This window comes from Talpa occidentalis, unplaced genomic scaffold (assembly GCF_014898055.3).
Source record: "Talpa occidentalis isolate TD23 unplaced genomic scaffold, MPIMG_talOcc4v2.1, whole genome shotgun sequence".
NCBI classification, from domain to species: domain Eukaryota; kingdom Metazoa; phylum Chordata; class Mammalia; order Eulipotyphla; family Talpidae; genus Talpa; species Talpa occidentalis.
In genome coordinates, this window is record NW_026555331.1 from 107,675,364 (window position 1) to 107,688,493 (window position 13,130).

The following is a 13,130-nucleotide window of genomic DNA, read 5'->3' on the forward strand; positions in this document are numbered from 1 at the left end:
GATTTTGGTTTGTTTGGAAAGGTAAATGGGTTTTCACATTCATAATGATCTTTTCTTAGAAGACTGAAGACAATATATTCTCTTCTTGAGTCTCACACCTTTATCATTCTAACAACTGAAATTTAGGCAGTATTCAGATTTTACAATAGATGTGAAATCTACATAAGACAGGTATTAATACCCTCATTCTTCAGTAAAGAAACTGACCATTAACTGTGTGTCTGGCACAGGACTAGCTTAGCAACACGTATCTATTAATTAATTAACTTTGTGGTCACATTTCTAGTCTCAGGTAGAGTAGTTTACCTGAGATTTGGCCCAGGCCTCCTGATACCATGTGCCACAATCTTTCCATACACTCAGGTGACAGCATAAATGGAGACAATGAAGGTGAAGATGAGGATACCTATCACCTAACTTGCGAAGGAATACTCAAGGTCACCCATGTGAAAAGAACTGGATTTACTCTTTTCCATTTTGTTGAACTCAGGTTTAGTTTAATACAAGATCAAACTCAAGAGTCACTCATGTTTATGTATACAGCCATAAATCTATGAAAATATGTGAATCTATATTGTTATGCATAATCAACTAGATATAAGTAACAGGTATCTCCTGTTTTTTGAAAGTTAAAATTATGCCACTTTTTTTTTTTTTTACAAAAGATCTCTGTTAGTACAACAGGTTTTCAAATTATTTCATTTTGCTCAACTTAGTTTTGTTGTAACATTGATGAGAAGAAAAGAATTTTGGTTGATGTTGAAGGAAATGATGTCATTTGAGAACCTGGTTCCTTCTTTGTCTTTTCACTTAAAGTTGCAGTTTCCAAGAATTTATTGAGGATTTACTGTACTTAGTGTCACTAACCAAAAAAATTCAACGATTATTGCTTTTACAACAAAAGCTGCAAAGAATGATATCAGGAATCAGCATTTGTTCTGATACAAATGCTGCAGCTGTTCTAGAAGCAGCGACATCTTGAGCAATGACAGCAGCACTGCTAAGCTCCCTCCCCAGTAATTATCCATCCAGGTTGTGTATTTATCAGATCATTCCTGATTTTACTATATGTGAGTGTTATTTTAGGTTTTATGTGCATGACTTGGTAGGTTATTTTTGGAGTCTGAGATCAATTCTAATATTTTGTTATAAATTAATAGTAATTCTTCACTTTACATTATTTTGTTTTATAGAAGTTTCCATGTGAATGTTTTCAAGTTCCTTGGGAGTGGGGTAATTCTTTATTCACATTTCCCCATAACATGTTATTGGAAATGAATAGGGAGTCGATTCCATAACCAAAGTTTAAAATCTCCCCCATTTTGAAAATCACATGTGCTAACCATCCTCCTTAGTTTTGACTACATTTAAAAGACCCAGTCTGCAAACTGTGTGTTTTTTGTGTGTTTCAGGTCGTTTCCAACAGTTAAAAATCCTGGACCATGTGGCCAATGCCTTCTCATCTTTGCTGGATGATGTTAATGTCCTGCAGAACAAATCCAAAGAAAAAAATGGGGGAGAGAGTGTACAAAAATCCTCAGCCAGTGGGTCCAAAGAACATCGAAAAAGAATGGGCAAACTTTTCAGGAGAGCTTCCAAACAGAGCAGAAAGGGGAATTGTAGCTCAGAAGGGTTGGAGCCATTGAAGATGAGAGACAGATCTTTCATCACCTCTGAAAAATCAGTGGAGTTATCAGCATCAAAAAGTAACTATGGCCAAAGTCATTTGTCTCAATTAGCTGAGCTGTCCTCTCTCCAAGCCTGTGATGACTTGACACCTTGTCATCCCCCCTGGGCACCTCTGACCAAGCAGTGGTCTCACTCGTCCAGGGCAGCCAAGCAGACTCCTCCTTGCTATGTACTTAATGGCTCAGCCAAAGAGAGAATACGAAAGGAGAATTCAATTCAGACTGACAAGCTCAAGAACTTGTTTCGTTGTGCGGGCAATGCCCCAGACTCCTTTGAAATGGAAGAGGTCAGTGTTATACCTAAGTACTCAACTTTTAAGGGAAATAACCTTCACCAAGACACTTTTTTTCCTTCCAGCCCACCATCTTTCAATCACTCAACATTACATCTTACTGTTCTACACTCCTGTTTAGTCCAGGATATTAGTGTCATTCTCATTGATTCCATCATAATTGGGCTAGTATGAAACTACCCTTTGCTTTTTCTTATTCTTTTTCATTTTCTAGTTCACAATTAAGTCCATAGGTCATTTCTGACCTTGTTTTGCTGTTTTATTATGCAGTTCAGCATCCTGATATCTACTATCTACTTTTCCATGTTTCACTTTCCTTGAGGGTCAGTTCAACTACCTCCCACTAGGTGAAATTGGCCCTGCCCAATCCTCCTCATTCCACAGCCTCCTCGGCAGGGAGAGCTTGTTGCAGGGGAGGTAGCGTGTGTGTCCATGACACCTCCCTGATGAGATTGTCAGCTCCTCAGGACCAGGAGATGTGCTTGGAAATATTTCCCCCATGATGCTGATTGCAAGAACTTGGACAAGGAAGCAGGGACTCAGATTTGGTTTTGATTGTAGTCAAATGGCATTTTATTTGCTTGCTTACTTTGGTATTGACGGAACTTGAACACCATCTCACACATATTCATTGCCCCTTCATCCCCACCTTTACTCACACACTAATTTTTACCCACGTTTAGATGACCCTCTCACCCACACTTCTGTCTTTTTATTCAATATAGACATATACTTTTACTTATTTCTCTGTTCTTTAATATAATATAAAAGAAGTACATTATATCTAGACTTCTTCCTCCTTTGAAGTAAATTGTCCACAAGTTGGTGGACATTTTTAGGCACATTTTAAGACCACTTCTCCTTTGGGACATTTATACTCCAGGCACTCTTGTGGGATCTATTTACAAACTCTGCCCTCAAGGGAACCACAATACAGTGGCAGGGAGAGCACAAAAACGAATTATATGGACGGGACAGTGACAGCCTTACGAATGTACTTTCTCAGTCACTATGTAGAGATGCTTAGTTATCTGGGAGTAAGTAAGAAATTAAGTGATTCTTGACCAGTCAGTGGACTTGTGGAAAATAAGGTTTATACATAATCCTAAAAAAGAATAGGAGTTAGGTGAATATGACTATTGGTAGCCCTCTCCATCCCACAAAGATATAAAAATCACCTCAAAATACAATCATGCAACACTTAAGGACAGATAGCTTCTAAGAATGCATCATTCCGTGATTTCATTGTTGTGCAAGTTTAGGGTGTAAATATACTAACCTCAAAGCTACAGTCTCCTACACTGGAGGCTATCTGGTCTGGCCTATGGAACCACCACTGTATTTACAATCCGTTGTTAACCACAATGCTAAGCAACACATGTCTGTATAGAGCTGCTTATGATCCTAAGGTCTATGTGAATACGTTTAGGGATGCGTATATCTTATGTCAAAAATAATTTTAAGAACCTCAAAATAGGCATCAGAATTTAAAATAGTAGCTTAAAAGGAATAAAAATTACAAAGGGTTAAACAAAAACAAACCTGTGGGCGTTGCTCAGATTTAAAAATGTGAGGTGACACTAAAAGAGTGTATCATTTAGTTCATCTTGCAAAGACTATTTAATTACAAAACTAATAGTTAAACTACTATAATATATATTAAGAAAACATGCAAATCACTGGTCAATCTGCTATTTAAGGTAGGATCCAAACAAGGAGTTTCACCAAAAGCCAGACCATTGTCAAGTTTCAATAGACAACACTGTGCCCTTAGTTAAGTTTCTTCTGCTTCACTTAAAGGCACTAAAATGTTCATTGTATGCCAATTTATATGTGAATGCACAGGCAATGGTAATTACATTCAACATAAACATCCAAGGACCTCCTTTCAAATACTCTCAAATGATAGTAAAATTTGAAGAAAAGCAACATATTAGTATAAATCGGGAGAGAACAAACTCAGACATCAAAGAAAACAAACTCACATGGGTTTTTTGGCACATAGCAGGCATTCAATACATAACTGTTGTTGATGCGTAAATTAATGTAAGAAGTATTTGATAACATTGCTTTAGTGTGTGAGCGGCTTCCATAGAAAAACAGGATATTCTGTTGAATTTTTTAGTCAACTTAGTTAATAGTGTTTCTTTAATATTTTTGTCCAGATTGCTTATGTGTGAGGCTACATGTGTATTTAATGCAGACATAGCCTTAAAAAAAAACTTACTACTTGAATTTTGTTTTTCTGAAAAAGTATGCTTCAAATACTACCTCCTCATCACACAGACTGGAGTAAAAATATTTGTTTCACTCAATACCCATGGATAAGTAAATGAAGCATGGGTAGGTTGCATCTTAAACAGCAGCTAATGCCAGATTTAGTAGTCATTTTTTCAATGGCAAATTAAAAATCTAATTATAAGAAATGAAAAATATGTGTGAAATTGGCAGATTTTCATGACATTTAAAACATGAGCCAATGTATTTAAATATCTAGATATCAGACTTTCAACTGTGATTGGCCAAATTTGGCCTCCAGATCAATCTCTGATGCTTTCCCTAAAGTCCTACTAAAAGGCTGAGTTTGGCAATATTTGACTCACTTCTCAAAATTATGATTCCAACAAAATTGTACATAGATTTTTAATGCAAAAATCAACATATTTTTGTGTTTAATCTTACTTAGTGGAGTCGAATCTGTTCCTTTCCCTTTTAATTCCCAAACATATTAAGGGAATTTAATATTTATGAAATATCTGCAACTGTAAACTCAAGGTAGGATGTTTCTTTATATTGGCAATAAACCATCTTTAACTGTCCCTGCTGCTTGCCTATAGGGGTCCTGATCACAAGAAGTCTCCTATAAGAATGTTACCTAGTTATTAAGCCCAGGAATAAATCTGGCTTACACTTATAATTGTCAGAGCTTTTTTGTTTTGTTATTTTTTCAACAGACAAACGTAATGTAATTGCAACCCATGGATTTTTCTCCATGATAATGGTCACAGTCAAAGAATTGTTTTATTATACTTGAAAATTTATATGATGCACTCTGATTTGAGTTGCAAAGCCAATAAAAACAACATTAAGAAGTATGTCTATACAGTAACTTCTTTTAAAAATAGAGATGAAGGAGTAAAAAAGGAATAAATATTTCTTCTTGCATTGCTGAGCTATAAACTCGTAGTCTTCTCTTTATTCTGGGTTAAAGGTCATTGTGGGCATAGATGCCATCGTATTTAAAATGTTTACATTCCTGTAGTTAGTTTTCAATATTCAGATATCAATCCCAAGTAAATAGTGTGACATGTACAAATAGATGTAGGTACAAGAAATCCCATCTCAGCATTATTTCTATCTGCAAAATTTAGAAAACATTCTAACATTGGAAGAATCATTACATAAATTAATATACCTTCAAAATGCAGCCTATTGTGTAGTCATTAAGGAATCTGTTTCCAAAGAAAGTTTAAGAATTTTTTATGAAAAAAAAATTTTTTTACCTTTTTTAAAAAGATTTATTTATTTATTTATCTATTTATCTATTTATTTATTTATTTGTTTATACAAGCACTGGGTACAGTCAGAAGCACAGGAGGGCGAGAGAATTCACCGGAGTCAGAGCGGAGAGCAGAGCAGGCAGAAGGACCAAAGTACACTGCTAAGGGGAGCAGCAGGCGGCAGGAGAGGTCTGCCCCCTTGCCTGGCGACCGGGGATTGAACCGGCGCAGCAGAGGCAGCTTCACAAGCCAACACTCAACTGCTGCACCACCAGGGAGGCCCCTTTTATGAAAAATTTTGAAAAAAATTTAGTGAAAATCAGCTATATGACTATCTCCAGAATAAATATATTAAAAAGAAAATAGGGAAAAAAAAAGGCACTCCAAAATACTATAGTAACTACATCCTCCTCTTCTTTAACTTTTTGGGTTTAGTAAGTTTCTATAGCAAGTTATGTTACTATTATTAAGTAAATATTTATTTTTTCAGTAATAATTATATTTTTATTTACAGTAGCATTTACTAATTTCTAAAAAGAAAATTTTATAAATAAATTCCATTCTATCAATTTGAAAATTAAATTTTCTTTGAGTTCTATGCCTCCTATAGCAACTATGTTATAGATTTTCTGAATTTTTCATAAATTTTCTAAGTGATAAATCTCTTGGGGAAAATACTTGCTTTCTCCAAAAATTCTTTGGGAGCAAAAAAAAATGTAATAATAATAATATTCCCTCTCTTAAACTCCAGTCCTTTGAATCTTTATTATGTCTTTATGTGCTACCTGCCTGCAGAAGACTACAAATTATTGGAATTCAAAAATCATATTCACTCCTCTTAGCAGTATCCAGTGGACACTTATTATATGTTGATAAAATTATTGAAAACTTATTTCTAACACAATTGATCCATTTTGGTGTCTCAGGTCCAGAGCTTTGAAGAAGAGACTGGTAATCCTCTTGACGTGACTCCAGGAACTGAAGGTAAGAGTTCATTAAGGTGTGCAGCTTCATCAATGGTCCTCCAAAAGGAGAATGTAAATAATTGGTACTCAAATTTCTTAATATGTAGAATTTAAAATATTTCCATGAGATACCTTACAAACTACTACTATCTCTATGACTGTTTTTTTAAAAACCTAGTAGCAATGTAAATATCAATGCAAATTTCAAAATATTTCCCACAGCAATGTTGGCTATCACTAGGGCTAACATAATAGGTGGCTTGTCTAATATTAACTCTCTATGTTCCAACCAGGATAGAGGATTGGACATAGGCCCGGGGTTAACTTGATGAATATGTTCTTACTCCTACTACTAGCAGCTTGTTATTGCATAAATCTTGCCATTTTACTGGGCCTCGGTTTTTCCGTCTGCAACAAAGAGATAAGTGTACAAAAAAATATTTTCAAATTTCAGGTTTTTTTCCTTTCAGTTTCATTGAGATATAATTGAGAAATAAAACTGTTTTAGGGGTCCTGCTAGTGAGTTGGCTTCCATATATTGTTAAGTGACTACCATAAGCTCAGTAAACATCTAACACCTCATATAGTCACTAAAAGAAAAAAGAAAGGACTTTTAGAATCTACTCTCTTAGCAAATTTCAAATACCCCACATAGCAGTGTTAGTTATAGTCAACATGTTCTACATTACATCCCCAGGATCTACTTATAGCTAGAAAAAATTGCCTTTTTTGCCTACTCCCTACCCCGTCTCTGGAAACTTGCAATCGTCTTTTTAGCTATGAGTTTGTTTGTTTGTTTGTTTGTTTTGTTTTGTTTTTCATTCAACTCCCCCACCCCTATCTAAGTGAAGATACTTTTTTAAATTCCCTGTCATCACTTATATTCTAAATTATATTATAATTTATGACGGTATTATATGACCGTCATATCAAACTCTCAGTGGAAACAAGTTGCATGGCTAAAACTTTCAAATAATTTCTTAGAATGATGCTATATCATCCTGGACAACAGGGAAGGGAGCCTTTCTCTACTCCTGGTACTTATGCCCCCACTTAGCCATCACTATGATTCAGTGTTTCCATGATCTTATAACAGAGCTAGAAGTAGCCTGGGATTAGTGAAGCAAAATAAAGCAGATGAAGCTAGTACATTTCCTGGAAGAAAATATGCAAATTTTTAATTTAATTTAGTGTGGTGTCAAACACATCTTTTTCATTACAAAGTGTATGTATGGGCCTCATTTTGCTAAATGCTGTTTAGAAATTATGCATTAGTAATTATAGGGTCCCGCTGATTACATAAATTGTTATCCTGCTCTTTGAAGTAATTACCACATAACCTGCATTGAGGTTTATAAGACAAAAATAAGCATCTGTTTTCCATCTAATTGAATGCTTCTCAATGAAGCTAGAGGTCCCCTTGCCAATAGAAACTGCCTTCCTTGACATTCAATTATGAGGTCTGCACATATCATGTAAGACACCCCAATTATTCCAAAAAAATTATTTGGGAAGTTAGGCAAAAATATTATTCTACATTTGATTTCAAATTGAGAGAGCAAATAAGAATGTGAAAATTAACCTAATGGAGATTTTATTAATGGGATTTTATTACTTTCAAAAATAATGTTGCTAACCCAAGAAAAATAGTAGTAGGGGTTAAGTAATAAAACTACTTCACTTAATGGGAAAAGGGAAATATTTGATATTTAGTATTTAATATTATTGCTTTGATATATAAAGTTAGATGATAGCTAGGAAGACAGATAAGAATTTTTAACTTAAAGTTCAAAAGATGACTTCCTTCAAAAAGTAAAGGCACATAGACTGTTTTGATCAACTGTATATGGTAGAAGTGCTTCTTTCATTGCATAGCCCTTCACCTCCTTGGCTTAAACTTCCTGGCTTTTGAGATATCGGTTTTTGGAATATTTCCTTTGGAAACCCAATTCTCATATTGTAAGACATACAAGCCATAGAATGCCACATGCAGGCCCTCTTATGGACAGACTTGAACGAGCCCCATGTGAACGGCTACCTTAGACATCTAGAGGAGTCAGATTTTCAGATGTCGTCTGGCTATAACTGCATGAGGGAGTCCAAAAGACAGCCACTTAGCTAAGCCAAAGTAGCTCACAGAAGCAGGGAGAGCACAGAAACCAATTACATGGGGCCTCCCCTGGTGGCTCAGGCGGTTGAGCGCGGCGCTGTGTGGCTGTCCGCAGCCTCTGCAGCGCCTGCTGGATCCCAGCTAGTTCCCAGCCTGCCAGGGAGGGTCCCACATGGTGCGGCAAACCTCTCCTGTCGTGCCCGCTGCTCCCCTCAGCAGTCAATATGCCTGTTCTGTTCCCCTCTCTGTCTCTGATGAATCCTCTCACCCTCCCACACACATCTGGCCTGTACCCCGGCTCTTGTGTAAATAAATAAATTAAAAATTAAAAAAAAAAAGGAACCAATTGTATGGAAGGGACAGTGATAGCCAATAAATTACTGTTTTAAGCCGCATATATACATGTAGTAGATGAAGGCACAAGATGAACTCTTCAAATACCTTTAACACTTAGGTAAAAAACATTTTAAAGACTATATTTCTTCGAGTCATGCACAATATTCCGAATATTGAAAAGGTCTATTTTAGCATTTTCCTAAATGAATTCGAATAAAATGACTTCTTATAAAAGATGGAAACTCAAGGCCACAAATATATTGTCCTCTTTTCACTTCGGAAAAATTATCACTGAAATGATCAGGGTAAAATGTATGAAGCAGAAGAATATCATGGGGAGAATGGTAATCTATGACTTTCCAGGCAAAAAAAATACTGATTACTAACAAAGTGAAAAAACCAAGCATCTCATTAGCAACACTAAGTGACCAATGGAAACAAACAAATACACATGTGATTTGGAATTAGAAAAACGTGAACCAATGACTTCATTTCCATCCATACTCCTTGTATGCAAGGACTGCATAAAGTCATTCTCCAAGGAATTGAGAAGTATACCCTTCACCACTTCCCTAGGACAATGTCCCGATGATTTACATATTACTCAAAGTAAAGTACTCTAGGATAACTGAACTAGGATATGCAAAAAAGTGAACTCCACTCAAAGTAATAGCAAAACATAGTTAAAATTTAGTCAATTGTGAAAACTTTTGGAAAAAATAAAATGTGACAAAATAATGGGATGAAAAATAAAAATTCACTAAAGATTTGCTTAAATTCCATTGTTTTCTACAAAGTTACTGAAGAAAGTTAACTGTGAAAGGTTGCACATAGGATGAAAGAGAAATAAAGGCAAAAACTAATCATTGTTTATGATATTAATACCTGATAAAATATTCTTCAAGGCAAAAGAAAATTTTAAAATAAAAAGACTTAAATAAAAATTATAAATCCCATTTAACAGACATGAAGTACTATATACTAAGTAATTAATATCCATCTATAAAGACTGGTTTTGTGACTGTAAAAAGGCTATGTACATCAGTAACAACATCATATTAGATTAATGAGAAAAAGAAATACATAGATAGCCCAAAGAAGAAATACACAAACTGCAGAAAAATGGTATAACAGATCAACTAAAGAAATGCAAACTTAAAAATAATGATAACATGTTACACCTATCATGTTATCAAATATTTGAAGTTTTAATCATATCAAGTAACTGTAAAGCGTGAAACAAACACTTGGTTGGAAGTTAAAATGTCATCATAACTTGAAGTTAATTTCAAATTGTTCAATTTGAAACAATATGGTACCTATTTGAGGCAACTATTGCAGTTCTGGAATTTAGCTTATCAATAGACACACAAAAATTTTCTTTGCAAAAATGTAATAACTTAAGGCAGCCTAAATGCCCACAATTACATGTGGTATAGCCTTACATTAAAAAATATTCAGACATTATTTTGAAAAATGAGACAGAGATTTATGTGTAGATATAGAAAAGTCTCTGAGATATAGAGCTGTTAAATGAGATAAGATATGTGTAAGAGTCTTTATTGATACCGCTCTGTATTAAGAGAGTATCTATTTCTGTTGGGAGGTAGAGGTGGAGGGGGAATGGCAGAATGCCTCTGGAAGAAGGTAGACGCAAGTGCTAAAGGTAGTATTTTAACAGAAGGGAGACTAAAATGCTTGAAATTAATTGGCATCTTTTAATTTTCTTTTGTTATGATGTGCATATGTTATTTTCACAACACTACTTAGCAAAAAATTCTGCAATACCATGGGAAACTGACATAATAAAAATGGGAGACTTTTTGTTGTTGTTAATTTTCAGCTCATAACAACAGTCCAAACTTTTTATTTTAAAAAAAATTAATAAAAGTTATATATATTTAAGGTGTATAACATAATGATTTGATATATCTAAATGGGGAAATGGTTGCTATTGTTAAACTAATTAACCTAAAATTCTACACATAGTTACCTTTTTAAATCTGATTAAGAACCTGAAATCTACTCTTTTTAGGAAAATTTTAAAATTCAACAGTATTATTAACTATAGTCATCATGCTATAACTTAGCTCTCTAGATTTGTTCACCCTACAGAGCTGCAACCTTTTACCCTTTGGCCAACATCTCCTCTCAAATTAGGATATTTTAACATTCTCTTCAGTCTTTCACAAATCAAATATGAAACAGTAAAAGATGATAGAAATGATATCAAAGTTGTAATGAGAACATACACTTAATAGAAAATATTACAATAACCTTGGATTATTCATTAAAATATCTAACAATTTATAAATATGAAGATTAACTCACATATTTCTTAAATATAAACACATGTATTAACTACTTTGCCAGAGATTTAAATGCAGAAATATTTAATTCAGTAATTAAAAATATAAGCAACACTTTTCACCTCCAAAGAAAAATACCGAATCCAGGACATGGGGACTAAATCTTCCATCCTAAAAAAAAGTACAGAAAATGTTATGTTAAAACTATATATTTTGATCATTTGAATAATGATGAACATTTCATATCAAATGGAAGAACTCACGAGGAAGCAATAATCTGAGGCAAATTCATAGCATAAATGTTTTTTATTATGAAATAAGAGAAAACTAAAAAAAATCTATCTTTTGCCTAGTAGAAAAATAAGGTTTAGCAAAGTAAGGTTGAATGCTAGAGCAAAATGCAAAAATCATAATTATTTCTATGCATCAGCAGTAACCAAATACGTAGACCATTAAAGGGGAGAAAGGATGTCTTTCACAATATAACAGCAAATGGGGAGAAAGGATGACTTTCACAATATAACAGCAAATGTAAAGCTATGAGAATACTATAGAGTATATTTAAATCAAGAATCAGGATATTTATTGGGAAAATTATAAAGTCTTATCTCACAAGGAAGACCTACATAAAAGCAGCATAAACAAAAGTCAGAGACTTAGAAGGTATTTTCAATTTACATAGAACACAAATAGTCATTTCCAAAATTAATAATTTCTAGACATCAATAAGTAAAAAGCAGATGACCAAGCCAAACTGAATAGAACATAAATATACATCACAGAAAAAATGGTCAATAAAGAAAATGACTTATCCCATTATATTCAGGAACAGATCAAGTTAGATGATTAGATAGCATTTTAGGCCCCAAAGACTGACAGCAGTTTTAAAATTTGATACTACCAAATGTTGGTTAGCCTATGGAGAGAGGAAAGATCTGTTACTTTAAACTGCTGATGAGATTATAAATTGGTAAAACACTTTGCCAAACAGTTTGGCAAAATCTAGTATAGTTAAATGATGTTGAACGCTTTTTTTTTTCAATTTTATAAGTTTACTTCAATTAATGCTATTTACACGGTGAGAAAATTGCAAACAGTAAATAACAAAGCTTCTAAAATCAGAAGTCAAAACAACATGAATAAAAATATAAGTTAAGAAAATGGGGCCTCCCTGGTGGCGCAGTGGTTGAGCACTGGGTTGCGAAGCTGCCCGCAGCCTCTGCGGAGCCGGTTCGATCCCCGGCTGAGGGTCCCACATAGCGCGCAGACCTCTCCTGCCGCCCACTGCTCCCCTTAGCAGTGTACTTCGTCAGCCTGCCTGTTCTGCTCCCCCCGCTCTGGCTCTGGTGAATTCTCTCACCCTCCCACGCTTCTGACTGTACCCAGTGCTTGTATAAATAAATAAACAAATAAATAAATCTTTTAATATATATATATATAAAACTTAAGAAAATGAGTTTAGATAACACTTCACAAAAAAATTTTCTCACTGAGTGATAAAGTCAGGTTAAAATATAGGTCGAACAATTAATTGCACAATCATGTGTTCATTTCATATCTCTTTTGATAAATTTACAGATGGTCAAAGGTGACCATCTCATGGTGATGAGTTTCAGGTAATTTTTCCTTCTTTTTCCTTTTCATATTGTACAAGTTTTAATTATTTTAGCAAATGTCTAACTCACTCCTCCCACAAATTAGATGGGGATGGGAGGGATAGGGAGAACAGTGTTGGTATTAGCAATCTCTACATGATAGAATTCCATCTGGTTTTTTCTTTTCCTTATCTGTATTTTCTAATTTGTCCTCAGCAGAATAAATAATCATTCAACAAAGATAATCACAAATGTTAATTTTTACAAATTGAGTATATTTGGGGTTTCATGAAAGCTAAATTATTGATGTTTTGCTGATAGGATTTTTGCTCCA

At 34.4% G+C, this 13,130-nt stretch overlaps 1 protein-coding gene across 1 annotated transcript in view; it reads left to right on the top strand.

Moving 5' to 3' along the window:
• The window catches only part of ITPRID1 (ITPR interacting domain containing 1), a 63,768-nt gene that overhangs the window by 22,728 nt on the left and 27,910 nt on the right, over positions 1-13,130 (top strand). Inside the window, exons 7-8 of the mRNA XM_037518015.1 lie at positions 1,413-1,975; positions 6,408-6,465. Coding sequence (XP_037373912.1) covers positions 1,413-1,975; positions 6,408-6,465 — 621 coding nt within the window. The remainder of the gene's footprint in view (positions 1-1,412; positions 1,976-6,407; positions 6,466-13,130) is intronic.